Below are 19,291 nucleotides of genomic sequence, written 5' to 3'. Positions count from 1 at the left end.
TGATACAATACCAGAAACACACCAAAAATTAATTCGTCTCATGCTGGGTATTATACAGCCATTTAGCCATCATATTTGTTGACATTGAGGGCTATTTTTCACAAGGCTCTATCATGAGCATAACTAGTAAATAAATTTTGATTACATTACAGTGTAGAACACTGTTAGGTTTTGAATGCTAAGGAGGGAAGTTGAGGTTTCGATATGGTAAGTTCTGTTGATTTTTACTCGTACATCTACAGAAACTAACACAGATTCGCCAATATACTACTAATGCCTTATCCAATATGTTTAATAAAATATACTGCTCCAATGCATACTCCACAACTGTCATAGTGTTATTCAAACACTACAGTAGTATTGCAGATTAAAACTTAAAAATTCATAGGTAATCATGACGTACAATTCAAATAGTGTCTAACCTATTCTTTTTCAGATAACATCACACTCAACATTAATTCAGGTTGGTAGCAGAAGTTTTCAAAAATACTGCCGATTTCTATAAAAGTTTCACTTATTTTTGGCTATTCGTCAATGTTCCTCGATAATCAGAACCCTCCCCACTATTACCAAAGCTCCATTTATCTAAATCACTTTTGTTATGTATAGGAAACTTGCTGTTATACTTTTCTTCAAAATACATGTTTTTTATGTATAAGAAACTTGCTGTTATGCTTTTCTTCAAAATACATGTTTTTTTTCTATGCCCTTAAACTGAAAGTTTGTCAAACAGCAAAGTTATATTCCTGTAATATTAGATTCTTCCACTTTTCCTGAAGTTTTTGTAATTATCAAAAAAAAAAAAAAACTACCAATTTGATGACAACAGTAATGCAGTGTAGCTGCAGCCAACCTTATAGTTGTGATCACCTTGTGTTGGGCAACAACTTGTCTCACAACAAACAACCCAATGACCTTACCTACCACCTCCCCCCTCCCTCCAGTACTAGAACCATAAAGTGTAATCAAGATATATCTTTAACTAGTCAGCCAAATATCCTTTGACACCCCCCCCTCCCCCCATGGGCAATCTACACAGCAAAACTAAAGATCAAAATAACGTTTGTTAAGTATCACATATACAGTAACAATGCAAACGTAAGTCTATTTCACTGTCATTCAAGTGGTGCCCTTAAACTTCATAATTACCCAATATAGTAACATTACTATAGTTTTGTTTTCCTTATTAACATCATAATTATCTTCAAGTTCTTGTGAGTGGTACAGACCAGGAATATCAGCTCACACTGGCCTTAATTTATAGTTAGTTTACCCGCATTTCAGCTCAGATGTAGAGCTTTATTTGATGCCATATTAAACCTATTCCTTATAACCAATCAAGATAAGACAGTGGAACGTTATCATCCCACATGATCATACAATGAGTCAGGGTAAACTTGTACTATCATAATCAAACATTAATCAATGTCGTTTATTTGCACCTGAACTCTATATAAGCCGGGGGAATATTATCCATCATTAATGATCATTATGAACAGATAAGCCATGATAATGACTATCATCCCCTCACATAGCATCATCATCATCATCCCATTATCAGGAGTATATCATTATTCTGTGTTCCTATACTACCAGTACCTGAGTGTGTCATTACTCTCAATTGATTACCACAAGAACCAACGAGGATGAATTTGGCGGTTAATCTATTCTAAACAAACGCCATGTTATAGGTCAAGAATTCCCGTTTTCGTAGAGTTTTGGTGGGTCTCAGATAATAATGAAAAATATACTTAAATGAATGACCTACCTCTACCCATTATCTTGCCAGAATACGTTACGGTTATCCAGTTAACCTCCCAAAAAGTTTCAAAGGATGATAATGAAAAACAATCAAGTTATTACAGAAAAACTATAACTCGAAAACGTGCGCAACTGCTTAAGTGGTGGCCATATTGTGATGTCAGAACCAAACAAAGGCACCGACCAATGGCTGCTCTGGAAACTCCAGGACTCTATGACGTCACACTCCAAAACTCTTCACGAGGGTGGCATGATAGCTCTTTTAAAAAGAATTTGATGGTTATTGTACCTTGTCTGTTCATGCAATCTGATAAATAATTAAGTAGGAATATCAAATTTATTAGAAGATAAAATCATCTTATCATATTCAGTTTCTATCATTCTGCTATAATTGTTTGAAGAGATATGTTTATATGTTCCAGTAATGTTTTCTTTGTTGTACTGGTCGCGCGCGCAGACACAGAAGATGGGAATCAGAATGAGAATCTGTTTATGCTTTATTTATTAATCATCCTCAATACAAATATGGTTTTAAACATCAACTAATATTACATCACATAAAAAATGTAAACGCATGAAGCTAAATATATGTTTATCTTATCAACTTCCAGGTATACAATAGGACAAGAAGTCAAGCAAGAAGCCTACGTTGCCGATAGTAGTCCATGAAAATAAATGATATTTAGTATTCTAAATGAAATGATGGTACCTTTAATAGCATGTCAGAGAGTTGTAATGTTACCGTCAAGTGAATGAAAGAAGCGTCTTTCATCATCATCTTGGTTGACCAATTTGATAGAAGATATGAAAGTTGTGAGGTTAACATTTGTATATGGTTGTCAGGTCTTGCTGGCCCAGATGCCATCATCAAATAAAATGCTTGAGGTAGGAGTTTAGTCATGCAGCCAAATTTCATATAAAAATAAGTCTATTTCTAAACAAATTAGTGAATTTGAACGAAAGAATGAATTGCTGGTTACATGATAAAATCGTTAATTCAACAACACCAACAACAACAAATACTGTTCTTATGAAAGATGTTCACTGGATATCATTCATTTACAGACAATAATTGCAAAACAAATAGAAATTCTATCGGTAAAAGAAGGTTATCCTGTTCCAGCTTAAGAATGACGATGTTCAAAAGCCTTGTACACGCAAGTGATTGTCCATCAGCATCATATTCCAGTGTACTTGGCGGCCACCATTCAAACTAAATAAAAGATTAGCCCAATCCTGCCATGCAACTTTCTCTCTACTTATGATCTCTCTCTCTCTCTCTCTCTCTCTCTCTCTCTCTAGGCTTGTACTCTCACTTCATTTGACACAGCCCTGAGGCTCCTAGATATTATTTGGTCAAATATAGATTGCTTTCGTGTGTGTGTGGGGGGGGGCCTCCTAAATCTAGGAGTCCTGACCAATGTGTCTTGTGTTAACAACTGCTTGTGGTCTTGGTAGTAAGTGAAGGAAAAATATTTCTTCTCTAAAGAAAATAAGAAATCAATAAAGAAATGTTCTCTCAACAAGGGCATGACAACGCTGTACTCTCTTCTCTCAATCAGTGACCACAACACCACGTACTTGGACTGAACCAAAAGTGTAAACAGTACTGAGTCAGTAGTGACAACAGTGACGGGCCTGTACAACAGTACTGAGTCAGTAGTGACAACAGTGGCTGGGCTGTACAACAGTATTGAGTCAGTAGTGACAACAGTCGCTGGCCTGTACAACAGAACTGAGACGGTGGTGACAACAGTGGCCGGCCTGTGCAACAGTCCTGAGACGGTGGTGACAAAAGTGGTGTGCTGTTCAACAGTACTGAGTCAGTAGTGACAACAGTGGCTGGCCTGTACAACAGCACTGAGTCAGTACCGATAACAGTGGCTGGCCTGTACAACATTACTGAGTCAGTAGAGACAACAGCAGCTGGGCTGTACAACAGTAGAGTCAGTAGTGACAACAGTGTACAGGGCTGTACAACAGTAAGTCGTGTGACAAAAGTGCCCAAATGAGTCAGTAGTGACAACAGTGGCTGGCCTGTACAACAGTACTGAACCAGTAATGACAACAGTGCCCAAGCTGTACAACAGTACTGAGCCAGTAGTGACAACAGTGGCTGGGCTATACAACAGTACTGAGTCAGTAGTGACAACAGTGCCCAGGTTGTACAACAGTGCTGAGCCAGTAGTGAAAACGGTGTCCAGGCTGCACAAAAGTAATGACACAGTAGTGACAACAGTGACTGGGCTGTACAACAGTAGAGTCAGTAGTGACAACAGTGACTGGGCTGTACAACAGTAGTCAGTAGTGACAACAGTACTGAGTCAGTAGTGACAACAGTGGCTGGGCTGTACAACAGTACTGAGTCAATAGTGACAACAGTGACTGGGCTGTACAACAGTACTGAGTCAGTAGTGACAACAGTGCCTAAGTTGTACAACAGTATTGAGCCAGTAGTGACAACAGTGCCTAGGCTGTACAACAGTAATGACGTAGTATGACAACAGTGCTGCTGTACAACAGTATGAGTCGTAGTGACAACAGCGCCCAGGCTGTACAACAGTACTGAGCCAGTAATGACATAGTAGTGACAACAGTGACTGGGCTGTACAACAGAAGAGTCAATAGTGACAACAGTGGCTGGGCTGTACAACAGTACTGAACCAATAGTGACAACAGTGCCTAGGCTGTACAACAGTACTGAGTCAGTAGTGATAAGTGCCCAAGCTGTACAGCAGAAATGAGTCAGTAGTGACAACAAAGCTCAAGCTGTACAACAGGATTGAGCCAGTAGTGACAAAAGTGCCCAGGCTGTACAACAGTAATGAACCAGTAGTGACAACAGTGGTTGGGCTGTACAACAGTAGAGTCGGTAGTGACAACAGTGCCCAAGCTGTACAACAGTACTGAGCCAATAGTGACATCAGTGCCCAAGCTGTGCAACAGTACTGAATCAGTAGTGACAACAGTGCCCAGGCTGTACAACAGTACTGAGCCAGTAGTGACAACAGTTTCTGGGCTGTACAAAAGTACTGGGTCAGTAGTGACAACAGTGCCCATGCTGTACAACAGTAGAGAGCCAGTAGTGACAACAGTGGCTGGGCCATACAACAGTACTGTCAGTAGTGACAACAGTGGCTGGGCTGTACAACAGTACTGAGTCGGTAGTGACGACAGCGGCTGGGCTGTACAACAGTACTGAGTCAGTAGTGGCAACAGTGAGTGGGTAGTACAACAGTACTGGGCCAGTAGTGACAACAGTGGCTGGGCTGCACAACAGTACTGAGTCAGTAGTGACAACAGTGACTGGGCAGTACAACGGTACTGAGCCAGTAGCGACAACAGTGCTCAAGCTGAACAACAGTACTGAGCCAGTAGTGACAACAGTGGCTGGGCTGTACAACAGTACTGAGCCAATAGTGACAACAGTGGCTGGGCTGTACAACAGTACTGAGTCAGTAGTGACAACAGTAGCTGGACTGTACAACAGTACTGAGTCAGTAGTGAAAACAGTGCCCAGGCTGTACAACAGTACTGAGCCAGAAGTGACAGCAGTGGCTGGGCTGTACAACAGCACTAAATCAGTTGTGACAAGTGTCCAGGCTGTACAACAGTACTGAGTCAGTAGTGACAACAATGACCAGGCTGTACAAGAGTGAGTCAGTAGTGACAACAGTGGCTGTTCTGTACAACAGCACTGAGTTAGTAGTGACAATAGTGGCTTGCTTGTACAACAGTACTGAGCCAGTAGTGACAACAGTGGCTGGGCTGTACAACAGTACTGAGTCAGTAGTGGCAACAGTGGCTTGCTTGTACAACAGTACTGAGTCAGTACTGACAACAGTGGCTGGGCTGTACAGCAATACTGAGTCAGTACTGACAACAGTGGCTGGGCTGCACAACAGTGCTGAGTCAGTAGTGACAACAGTGGCTGGCCTGTACAACAATACTAAGTCAGTAGCGACAACAGTGGCTGGGCTGTACAACAGTACCGAGTCAGTAGTGACAACAGTGGCTGTGCTGTACAACAGTGCTGAGTCAGTAGTGACAACAATGGTTGGCCTGTACAATAGTACTGAGCCAGTAGTGACAAGTGGCCAAGCTGTACAACAGTACTGAGTCAGTAGTGACAATAGTGGCCAAGCTGTACAACAGTACTGAGTCAGTAGTGACAACAGTGACTGGGCTGTACAACAGTACTGAGTCTGTGGTGACAACAGTGGCTGGGCTGTACAGCAGTACTGAGTCAGTAGTGACAACAGTGGCTGGGCTATACAACAGTACTGAGTCAGTAGTGACAACAGTGGTTTGGCTGTACAACAGTACTGAGTCAGTAGTGTCAAGTGACTGGGCTGCACAATAGTACTGATTCAGTAGTGACAGTAGTGGCTGGGCTGCACAACAGTACTAAGTCAGTAGTGACAACAATGGCTGGCCTGTACAACAGTACTGAGTCACTAGTGACAACAATGACCAGGCTGTACAACGGTACTAAGTCAGTAGTGACAACAGTGGCTGGCCTGTACAACAGTACTGAGTCAGTAGTGACAACAGTTGATGTGCTGTACAACAGCACAGAGTCAGTGGTGACAACAGTGGCTGGGCTGTAGAACAGTACTGAGTCAGTAGTGACAACAGTGGCTGGCCTGTACAACGATACTAAGTCAGTAGCGACAACAGTGGCTGGGCTGTACAACAGTACCGAGTCAGTAGTGACAACAGTGGCTGTGCTGTACAACAGTGCTGAGTCAGTAGTGACAACAGTGGCTGACCTATACAACAGTAATGAGTCAGTAGTGACAACAGTGGCTGGGCTGTACAACAGTACTGAGTCAGTAGTGACAACAGTGGCTGTGCTGTACAACAGTGCTGAGTCAGTAGTGACAACAGTGGCTGACCTATACAACAGTAATGAGTCAGTAGTGACAACAGTGGCTGGGCTGTACAACAGTACCGAGTCAGTAGTGACAACAGTGGCTGTGCTGTACAACAGTCTGAGTCAGTAGTGACAACAATGGTTGGCCTGTACAACAATACTGAGTCAGTAGTGTGTCACAACAGTTGATGTGCTGTACAACAGCACTGAGTCAGTGGTGACAACAGTGGCTGTGCTGTACAACAGTACTGAGTCAGTAGTGACAACAGTGGCTGGCCTGTACAACAATACTGAGTCAGTAGTGTGTCACAACAGTTGATGTGCTGTACAACAGCACTGAGTCAGTGGTGACAACAGTGGCTGGGCTGTACAACAGTACTGAGTCAGTAGTGACAACAGTGGGTGGGCTTTGGTATTGACATCTTGAATTGTTTTATCATCAGAGATTAACATTGTTAGGCAGAGACCCAGAAGACCGTAGCCTAGCAGTTCAGCAGATACTCAGCAGACAATATAAAATCATTTCGGTGTAAACCCAGCAGACATTGCCTCACAGGTTCAGCAGACATACAACAAACATATACCCCATCAGTTGGGAAGACTCAGCAGAAATGATCATAAAAGTTCCGCAGAGATTCAGCAGACACTGCCGTCGCAATTCAGTTGACTGTGTACAAACCTCACAGCACTCACCAGACGCCCGTTACCATTTTATAATGCAAGAGACCCGCAGACATTACATAGAAGGTCACCAGACATTATATAAACATTACACTATTCAGCAGACACTACCACAATAACTCAGCAGACAACCCGCAGAAATGATCATAACATTTCAGCAAACACTGGATAACAGACGACATTGTCAGAACACTCGTGTGATGTTCACAATATAATTGATGAGTCAATGTGGGAGGAAACCATCAATGTGGGAGGAAACCATCAATGTGGGAGGAAACCATCAATGTGGGAGAAAATCATCAATGTGGGAGGAAACCATCAATGTGGAAGGAAACCATCAATGTGGGAGGAAACCATCAATGTGGGAGGAAATCATCAATGTGGGAGGAAATCATCAATGTGGGAGGAAACCATCAATGTGGGAGAAAATCATCAATGTGAAAGGAAACCATCAATGTGGGAGAAAATCATCAATGTGGGAGGAAATCATCAATGTGGGAGGAAACCATCAATGTGGAAGGAAACCATCAATGTGGGAGGAAACCATCAATGTGGGAGGAAATCATCAATGTGGGAGGAAACCATCAATGTGGGAGGAAACCATCAATGTGGGAGAAAATCATCAATGTGGAAGGAAACCATCAATGTGGAAGGAAACCATCAATGTGGGAGGAAATCATCAATGTGGGAGGAAATCATCAATGTGGGAGGAAACCATCAATGTGGGAGGAAATCATCAATGTGGGAGGAAACCATCAATGTGGGAGGAAATCATCAATGTGGGAGGAAATCATCAATGTGGGAGGAAATCATCAATGTGGGAGGAAACCATCAATGTGGGAGGAAATCATCAATGTGGGAGGAAACCCCAATGTGGGGAGGAAATCATCAATGTGGGAGGAAATCATCAATGTGGAAGGAAACCATCAATGTGGGAGGAAATCATCAATGTGGGAGGAAACCATCAATGTGGGAGGAAATCATCAATGTGGGAGGAAATCATCAATGTGGAAGGAAACCATCAATGTGGGAGGAAATCATCAATGTGGGAGGAAACCATCAATGTGGGAGGAAATCATCAATGTGGGAGGAAACCATAAATGTGGAAGGAAATCATCAATGTGGGAGGAAACCATCAATGTGGAAGGAAACCATCAATGTGGGAGGAAACCATCAATGTGGAAGGAAACCATCAATGTGGGAGGAAATCATCAATGTGGGAGGAAACCATCAATGTGGGAGGAAACCATCAATGTGGAAGGAAACCATCAATGTGGGAGGAAACCATAAATGTGGAAGGAAATCATCAATGTGGGAGGAAACCATCAATGTGGAAGGAAACCATCAATGTGGAAGGAAACCATCAATGTGGGAGGAAACCATCAATGTGGGAGGAAATCATCAATGTGGAAGGAAACCATCAATGTGGGAGGAAACCATCAATGTGGGAGGAAACCATCAATGTGGGAGGAAATCATCAATGTGGGAGGAAACCATCAATGTGGGAGGAAACCATCAATGTGGAAGGAAACCATCAATGTGGGAGGAAATCATCAATGTGGGAGGAAACCATCAATGTGGGAGGAAACCATCAATGTGGAAGGAAACCATCAATGTGGGAGGAAATCGTCAATGTGGGAGGAAACCATCAATGTGGGAGGAAACCATCAATGTGGAAGGAAACCATCAATGTGGGAGGAAACCATAAATGTGGAAGGAATTCATCAATGTGGGAGGAAACCATCAATGTGGAAGGAAACCATCAATGTGGGAGGAAACCATCAATGTGGGAGGAAACCATCAATGTGGGAGGAAACCATCAATGTGGGAGGAAATCATCAATGTGGGAGGAAACCATCAATGTGGGAGGAAACCATCAATGTGGAAGGAAACCATCAATGTGGGAGGAAACCATCAATGTGGGAAGAAATCATCAAAGTGGGAGGAAATCATCAATGTGGGAAGAAATCATCAATGTGGGAAGAAATCATCAATGTGGGAGGAAATCATCAATGTGGGAGGAAACCATCAATGTGGGAGGAAATCATTAATGTGGGAAGAAATCATCAATGTGGGAAGAAATCATCAATGTGGGAGGAAATCATCAATGTGGGAGGAAATCATCAATGTGGGAGGAAACCATCAATGTGGGAGGAAATCATCAATGTGGGAAGAAATCATCAATGTGGGAAGAAATCATCAAAGTGGGAGGAAATCATCAATGTGGGAAGAAATCATCAATGTGGGAAGAAATCATCAACGTGGGAGGAAATCATCAATGTGGGAAGAAATCATCAATGTGGGAGGAAATCATCAATGTGGGAGAAAATCATCAATGTGGGAAGAAATCATCAACGTGGGAGGAAATCATCAATGTGGGAAGAAATCATCAACGTGGGAGGAAATCATCAATGTGGGAAGAAATCATCAATGTGGGAGGAAATCATCAATGAAAACAACAGGAACTTCACAACGAACAAGAAATTCTCGGAGAACTTTCCACGCAGTAGGAGAGAACAGGGACGTAGTAAACGTTCTTTATCCAAAACCAAAATCAAATAATGAAACGATGAAATAAAGAAGTGCATGTTGTCTAATATAGTACCAAATAAAAGTCTTTCTGACCAACAATCAACTTTTTAGAGTAAATTTGTGTTTAGAATAATTATACATGAACAGTAAACGTGTCTGACACTCATGTTGCTGATAATAACAAAAGTAACCATAAATTAGTTTATTTCATAGTTATGTTAAAAGTGGATCATTACTTGAATTATTCAGCTGGCCCAATAACTATGGAAAACGACGACTTAGTTCAAGATAAAGCCATACATTACAAGTCTTATGTAAGTTGTTTTTTCTGTATTTATTATTGGAAACAAAGGTCAGGTTCCCAATTTAGTCCACTGTCAGAGAGGAAAACGTTGTACAACATATTAACATAAAAGTTGAGGATAATATCTCAGTAACAAAATAAATGAAGTAAATAGATTAACAAGCACGGAAATTATTCCTTAACAAAGAAAGGAGAAAAAATATCATCAAACTCTTGACTGATCATTTAAATCAATCACTTGTAATGTGTAGCTTCCACATGAGTGGAAGTATGGCAGTGGAACATCATTAAAAAAGGTAAAACTCGCTGCCTGGATTACTGTCCAATTAACTTTAAAGTCTATAGCTGGGAAACTTATGGAAACTATCGTTCGGGGCAAAATTGTAAACCATTTAGAGGAGCACTTTTCACGAATCTCAGTATGGTGTTTGAGGAAGTAGTTTGTGTCTGACAAATGTGATTGATTTCTTTATGAAATCTTCATGATGTATGTTGAACGTTAAGCAGATGAAGTCATGCATTTAGGTTTTCAAAAAATATCTGATAAAGTTCCATATGAGTGGTTGCTGGCATGAGGAAGTCACAGCCTATACATGTATTTTGATGGTCAGGTATTTGGCTGAGTGGTCGTACACAAAGAATAATGATTAATGGTCAAACCTCAGAATGGTTAGACGTAACAAGGGCAGTGCGCAGGGATCTGTTTAGGGATCTGTTCTCTTTCTAATATTTCTACTATCATTGATAATAATGCTATGGTCTCCATTGTATGATAACGAAACCGCAAACGATACTAAGCTGGGAAATAAACCTACAACTGAAAATGAACGTCGGCACCTTCAGTTAGACCTAGGCAAACTGATGGACAGGACTCAAAGGTGGCAAACGAATTCTAATATTGATAAACACAAAGTTTTGAATATCGATAGCAACAAATGAGAAGATAAGCTACACTTTGAATTGTGCTGAAGTACAGAAAGGTAATGATCTCTGGTGACATCAATACAAATAAGTTGTGCACAATGAGCGAGTACATTCTTGCCAATCATGATGGGTCAGGCTTTCCAATCCGTCTTGCTAACTCAACTCTACACTTCAATACTGCGTACTTCCACATCTTGAATATTATGTCTAATCATCCTTTGTCATAAAAAGAATGGAGGGTTACCAATATGATTCCCGTAATAAAAAACAAATCTTATGAGAGCCAACTAAACGACTTCAATCTATCTAGTTTATAAAAGAGCAGGTTAAGAAGTGATCTATTACACCTATTAAAAATCATTACAGGCGACCATAATCTGCATCTCATAATTGTACTTTAGGCTTGTTTCATTATATATATATATATATATATATATATATATATATATATATATATATATATATTTATATTTATTATACTTTGTCGCTGTCTCCCGTGTTTGCGAGGTAGTGCAAGGAAACAGACGAAAGAAATGGCCCCCCCCCCCAGACACATGTATATACATACGTCCACACACGCAAATATACATACCTACACAGCTTTCCATGGTTTACCCCAGACGCTTCACATGCCCTGATTCAATCCACTGACAGCACGTCAACCCCGGTATACCACATCACTCCAATTCACTCTATTCCTTGCCCTCCTTTCACCCTCCTGCATGTTCAGGCCCCGATCACACAAAATCTTTTTCACTCCATCTTTCCACCTCCAATTTGGTCTCCCTCTTCTCCTCGTTCCCTCCACCTCCGACACATATATCCTCTTGGTCAATCTTTCCTCACTCATTCTCTCCATGTGCCCGAACCATTTCAAAACACCCTCTTCTGCTCTCTCAACCACGCTCTTTTTATTTCCACACATCTCTCTTACCCTTACGTTACTTACTCGATCAAACCACCTCACACCACACATTGTCCTCAAACATCTCATTTCCAGCACATCCATCCTCCTGCGCACAACTCTATCCATAGCCCACGCCTCGCAACCATACAACATTGTTGGAACCACTATTCCTTCAAACATACCCATTTTTGCTTTCCGAGATAATGTTCTCGACTTCCACACATTCTTCAAGGCTCCCAGAATTTTCGCCCCCTCCCCTACCCTATGATCCACTTCCGCTTCCATGGTTCCATCCGCTGCCAGATCCACTTCCAGATATCTAAAATACTTCACTTCCTTCAGTTTTTCTCCATTCAAACTCATCTCCCAATTGACTTGACCCTCAACCCTACTGTACCTAATAACCTTGCTCTTATTCACATTTACTCTTAACTTTCTTCTTTCACACACTTTACCAAACTCAGTCACCAGCTTCTGCAGTTTCTCACATGAATCAGCCACCAGCGCTGTATCATCAGCGAACAACAACTGACTCACTTCCCAAGCTATCTCATCCCAACAGACTTCATACTTGCCCCTCTTTCCAAAACTCTTGCATTCACCTCCCTATATATATATATATATATATATATATATATATATATATATATATATATATATATATATATATATATATATATATATCTTTCTTTTCTTTTAAACTATTCGCCATTTCCCGCGTTAGCGAGGTAGCGTTTAAGAACAGAGGACTGGGCCTTTGTGGAATATCCTCACCTGGCTCCCCCCTCTGTTCCTTCTTTTGGAAAATTAAAAAAAAAAACGAGAGGGGAGGATTTCCAGCCTCCCGCTCCCTTCCCTTTTAGTCGCCTACTACGACACGCAGGGAATACGTGGGAAGTATTCTTAATCCCCCATCCCCAGGGATAATATATATATATATATATATATATATATATATATATATATATATATATATATATATATATATATATATATATATATATACACACACTATTCGCCATTTCCCGCGTTCGCGAGGTAGCGTTAAGAACAGAGGACTGGGCCTTACAGGGAATATTCTCACCTGGCCCCCTTCTCTGTTCCTTCTTTTGGAAAATTAAAAAAAAAAAAACTGAGAGGGGAGGATTTCCAGCCACCCGCTCCCTTCCCTTTTAGTCGCTTTCTACGACACGCAGGGAATACGTGGGAAGTATTCTTTCGCCCCTATCCCCAGGGAATATATATATATATATATATATATATATATATATATATATATATATATATATATATATATATATATGATTCTATCATTTTGCTTTTTCGCTGTCTCCCGCGTTAGCGAGGTAGCGCAAGGAAACATACGAAAGAATGGCCCAACCCACCCATATACACATGTATATACATACACGTCCACACGCGCAAATTTATACCTATACATCTCAATATATATATATATATATATATATATATATATATATATATATATATATATATATATATATTTATATATATATATACACAGACATATACATATATACACATGTACATAATTCATACTTTCTGCCTTTATTCATTCCCATCACCACCTCGCCACACATGGAATAACAACCCCCTCCTCCCTCATGTGTGCGAGGTAGCGCTAGGAAAAGACAACAAAGGCCCCATTCGTTCACACTCAGTCTCTAGCTGTCATGTAATAATGCACCGAAACCACACCTCCCTTTCCACATCCAGGTCCCACAGAACTTTCCATGGTTTACCCCAGACGCTTCACATGCCCTGGTTCAATCCATTGACAGCACGTCGACCCCGGTATGCCACATCGTTCCAATTCACTCTATTCCTTGCACGCCTTTCACCCCTCTGCATGTTCAGGCCCAGATCACTCAAAATCTTTTTCACTCCATCTTTCCACTTCCAATTTGATCTCCCACTTCTCCTCGTTCCCTCCACCTCTGACACATATATCCTCCTGGTCAATCTTTCCTCACTCATTCTTTCCATGTGACCAAACCATTTCAAAACACCCTCTTCTGCTCTCTCAACCACACTCTTTTTATTACCACACATCTCTCTTACCCTATTATTACTTACTCGATCAAACCACCTCACACCACATATTGTCTTCAAACATCTCATTTCCAGCACATCCATCCTCCTCCGCACAATTCTATCCATAGCCCACACCTCGCAACCATAGAGCATTGTTGGAACCACCATTCCTTCAAACATACCCATTTTTGCTTTCTGAGATAATGTTCTCGACTTCCACACATTCTTCAACGCTCCCAGAATTTTTGCCCCCTCCCCCACCCTATGATTCACTTCCGCTTCTATGGTTCCATCCGCTGGCAAATCCACTCCCAGATATCTAAAACACTTCACTTCCTCCAGTTTTTCACCATTCAAACTTACCTCCATCTTTCCACCTCTAATTTGAGCTTCCACTTCCCCTCGTTCCCTCCACCTCTGACACATATATCCTCTTGGTCAATCTTTCCTCACTCATTCTCTCCATGTGACCAAACCATTTCAAAACACCCTTTTCTGCTCTTAACCACACTCTTTTTATTACCACACATCTCTCTTACCCTATTATCACTTACCCGATCAAACCACCTCACACCATATATTGTCTTCAAACATCTCATTTCCTGCACATCCACCCTCCTACGCACAACTCTATCCATAGCCCAAGCCTCGCAACCATACAACATCGTTGGAACCACTATTCCTTCAAACATACCAATTTTTGCTTTCCGAGATAATGTTTTCGACTTCCACACACTCTTCAACGCTCCCAGAACTTTCGCCCCCTCCCCCACCCTATGATTCACTTCCGCTTCCATGGTTCCATCCACTGCCAAATCCACTCCCAGATATCTGAAACACTTCACTTCCTCCAGTATTTTACCATTCAAACTTACCTCCCATTTGACTTGTCTCTCAACCCTACTGTACCTAATAACCTTGCTCTTATTCACATTTACTCTCAGCTTTCTTCTTTTCACACTTTACCAAACTCAGTCACCAGCTTCTGCAGTTTCTCACATGAATCAGCCACCAGCGATGTATCATCAGCGAACACCAACTGACTCACTTCCCAAGCTCTCTCATCCACAACATACTGCATATTTGCCCCTCTTTCCAAAACTCTCCCATTCACCTCCTTAACAACCCCATCAATAAACAAAATAAACAACCATGGAGACATCACACACCCCTGCCGCAAACCTACATTCACTGAGAACCAATCACTTTCCTCTCTTCCTACACGTACACGTGCCTTACATCCTAGATAAAAACTTTTCACTGCTTCTAACAACTTGCCTCCAACACCATATATTCTTAATATCTTCCACAGAGCATCTCTATCAACTCTATCATATACCTTCTCCAGATCCATAAATGCTACATACAAACCCATTTGCTTTTCTAAGTATTTCTCACATACATTCTTCAAAGCAAACACCTGATCCACACATCCTCTACCACTTATGAAAACACACTGCTCTTCCCCAATCTGATGCTCTGTACATGCCTTCACCCTCTCAGTCAATACCCTCCCACATAATTTCCCAGGAATACTTAACAGACTTATACCTCTGTAATTTGAGCACTCACTTTTATCGCCTTTGTCTTTGTACAATGGCACTACGCAAGCATTCTGTCAATCCTCAGGCACCTCACCATGAGTCATACATACATTAAATAACCTAACCTAACCTAACCAACCAGTCAACAATACAGTCACCCCCTTTTTTAATATATATATATATATATATATATATATATATATATATATATATATATATATATATATATATATATATATATATTATATATATTGATATGGGTAAAACAGAAAGTTGATGGAGAGAGATGGGTGATTATTGGTGCATATGCACCTGGGCATAAGAAGAAAGATCACGAGAGGCAAGTGTTTTGGGAGCAGCTGAATGAGTGTGTTAGTGGTTTTGATGCACAAGACCGGGTTATAGTGATGGGTGATTTGAATGCAAAGGTGAGTAATGTGGCAGTTGAGGGAATAATTGGTATACATGGAGTGTTCAGTGTTGTAAATGGAAATGGTGAAGAGCTTGTAGATTTATGTGCTGAAAAAGGACTGGTGATTGGGAATACCTGGTTTAAAAAGCGAGATATACATAAGTATACGTATGTATGTAGGAGAGATGGCCAGAGAGCGTTATTGGATTACGTGTTAATTGATAGGCGCGCGAAAGAGAGACTTTTGGATGTTAATGTGCTGAGAGGTGCAACTGGAGGGATGTCTGATCATTATCTTGTGGAAGCGAAGGTAAAGATTTGTAGGGGTTTTCAGAAAAGAAGAGAGAATGTTGGGGTGAAGAGAGTGGCGAAAGTAAGTGAGCTTGGGAAGGAGACTTGTGTGAAGAAGTGCCAGGAGAGACTGAGTACAGAATGGAAAATGGTGAGAACAAAGGAGGTAAGGGGAGTGGGGGAGGAATGGGATGTATTTAGGGAAGCAGTGATGGAGTGCGCAAAAGATGCTTGTGGCATGAGAAGCGTGGGAGGTGGGCAGATTAGAAAGGGTAGTGAGTGGTGAGATGACGAAGTAAGATTATTAGTGAAAGAGAAGAGAGAGGCATTTGGACGATTTTTGCAGGGAAAAAATGCAAATGAGTGGGAGATGTATAAAAGAAAGAGGCAGGAGGTCAAGAGAAAGGTGCAAGAGGTGAAAAAGAGGGCAAATGAGAGTTGGGGTTTAGAGAGTATCATTAAATTTTAGGGAGAATAAAAAGATGTTTTCAAAGGAGGTAAATAAAGTGCGTAAGACAAGGGAGCAAATGGGAACTTCAGTGAAGGGGACTAATGGGAGGTAATAACAAGTAGTGGTGATGTGAGAAGGAGATGGAGTGAGTATTTTGAAGGTTTGTTGAATGTGTTTTATGATAGAGTGACAGATATAGGGTGTTTTGGTCGAGGTGGTGTGCAAAGTGAGAGGGTTAGGGAAAATGATTTGGTAAACAGAGAAGAGGTAGAAAAAGCGTTGTGGAAGATGAAAGCCGGCAAGGCAGCAGGTTTGGATGGTACTGCAGTAGAATTTATTAAAAAAGGGGGTGACTGTATTGTTGACTGGTTGGTAAGGTTATTTAATGTATGTATGATTCATGGTGAGGTGCCTGAGGATCGGCGGAATGCTTGCATAGTGCCTTTGTACAAAGGCAAAGGGGATAAGAGTGAGTGCTCAAATTACAGAGGTATAAGTTTGTTGAGTATTCCTGGTAAATTATATGGGAGGGTATTGATTGAGAGGGTGAAGGCATGTACAGAGCATCAGATTGGGGAAGAGCAGTGTGGTTTCAGAAGTGGTAGAGGATATGTGGATCAGGTGTTTGCTTTGAAGAATGTATGTGAGAAATACTTAGAAAAGCAAATGGATCTGTATGTAGCATTTATGGATCTGGAGAAGGCATATGATAGAGTTGATAGAGATGCTTTGTGGAAGGTATTAAGAATATATGGTGTGGGAGGCAAGTTGTTAGAAGCAGTGAAAAGTTTTTATCAAGCATGTAAGTCATGTGTACGAGTAGGAAGAGAGGAAAGTGATTGGTTCTCAGTGAATGTAGGTTTGCGGCAGGGGTGTGTGATGTCTCCATGGCTGTTTAATTTGTTTATGGATGGGGTTGTCAGGGAGGTGAATGGAAGAGTTTTGGAAAGAGGGGCAAGTATGCAGTCTGTTGTGGATGAAGAGCTTGGTAAGTGAGTCAGTTGTTGTTCGGTAATGATACAGTGCTGGTGGCTGATTCATGTGAGAATCTGCAGAAGCTGGTGACTGAGTTTGGTAAAGTGTGTGAAAGAAGAAAGTTAAGAGTAAATGTGAATAAGAGCAAGGTTATTGGGTACAGTAGGGTTGAGGGTCAAGTCAATAGGGAGGTAAGTTTGAATGGAGAAAAACTGGAGGAAGTAAAGTCTTTTAGATATCTGGGAGTGGATTTGGCAGCGGATGGAACCATGGAAGCGGAAGTGAATCATAGGGTGGGGGAGGGGGCGAAAATTCTGGGAGCCTTGAAGAATGTTTGGAAGTCGAGAACATTATCTCGGAAAGCAAAGATGGGTATGTTTGAAGGAATAGTGGTTCCAACAATGTTGTATGGCTGCGAGGCGTGGACTATGGATAGAGTTGTGCGTCGGAGGGTGGATGTGCTGGAAAGGAGATGTTTGAGGACAATATGTGGTGTGAGGTGGTTTGACCGAGTAGTAATGTAAGGATAAGAGAGATGTGTGGAAATAAAAAGAGTGTGGTTGAGAGAGCAGAAGAGGGTGTTTTGAAATGGTTTGGTCACATGGAGAGAACGAGTGAGGAAAGATTGAGCAAGAGGATATATGTGTCAGAGGTGGAGGGAACGAGAAGTGGGAGACCCAATTGGAGGTGGAAAGATGGAGTGAAAAAGATTTTGAGTGATCGGGGCCTGAACATGCAGGAGGGTGAAAGGCGTGCAAGGAATAGAGTGAATCGGAACGATGTGGTATACCGGGGTCGACGTGCTGTCAATGGATTGAACCAGGGCATGTGAAGCGTCTGGGGTAAACCATGGAAAGTTCTGTGGGGCCTGGATGTGGAAAGGGAGGTGTGGTTTCGGTGCATTATAACATGACAGCTAGAGACTGAGTGTGAACGAATGGGGCCTTTGTTGTCTTTTCCTAGCGCTACCTCGCACACATGAGGGGGAGGGGGTTGTTATTCCATGTGTGGCGAGGTGGCGATGGGAATGAATAAAGGCAGAAAGTATGAATTATGTACATGTGTATATATATGTATATGTCTGGTGTGTATATATATATATAATATATATATATATATATTAAATTATATATATATATATATATATATTATATTAATAATTATTTGATTATTATATATATATATATATATTATATTTATATATATAAATTATATAATGTACATTGAGATGTATAGGTATGTATATTTGCGTGTGTGGATGTGTATGTATATACATGTGTATGTGGGTGGGTTGGGCCATTCTTTCGTCTGTTTCCTTGCGCAACCTCGCTAACGCGGGAGACAGTGACATAGCAAAATAAATAAATAAATAAAATAAAATATATACATATATATATATATATATATATATTTTTTTTTTTCTTACAAGATTGTTAACGTACGGATCGATTTATAAAAGAAGTTGAAAACAGCATTACAGATATATTTGAAAATAGACTTGTTACATATTTCGCTTCAAGTCCATAACTGACACAAATTGTGCCTCCTTGACAGACTGATGGTCTGGAACATCCGTGA

The 19,291-nt window shown here is 41.0% G+C and overlaps 1 protein-coding gene across 3 annotated transcripts in view; it reads right to left on the bottom strand.

Moving 5' to 3' along the window:
* The window catches only part of LOC139754812 (uncharacterized), a 218,887-nt gene extending 216,962 nt beyond the window's left edge, over positions 1-1,925 (bottom strand). The window contains exon 1 of one of the 3 annotated variants that reach the window (XM_071672651.1): positions 1,769-1,925. In XM_071672651.1, coding sequence (XP_071528752.1) covers positions 1,769-1,778 — 10 coding nt within the window. In that variant the 5' untranslated portion in view covers positions 1,779-1,925. The remainder of the gene's footprint in view (positions 1-1,768) is intronic. The other 2 variants (XM_071672652.1, XM_071672653.1) reach the window with 2 other exon arrangements.
* Positions 1,926-19,291: the final 17,366 nt, after the last annotated feature.

The sequence above is a fragment of the Panulirus ornatus genome, chromosome 17, assembly GCF_036320965.1.
Source record: "Panulirus ornatus isolate Po-2019 chromosome 17, ASM3632096v1, whole genome shotgun sequence".
Taxonomy (NCBI): Eukaryota; Metazoa; Arthropoda; class Malacostraca; order Decapoda; family Palinuridae; genus Panulirus; species Panulirus ornatus.
The sequence above is the reverse complement of the archived record's forward strand: the minus strand, read 5'-3'. Positions and strand labels throughout refer to the sequence as shown.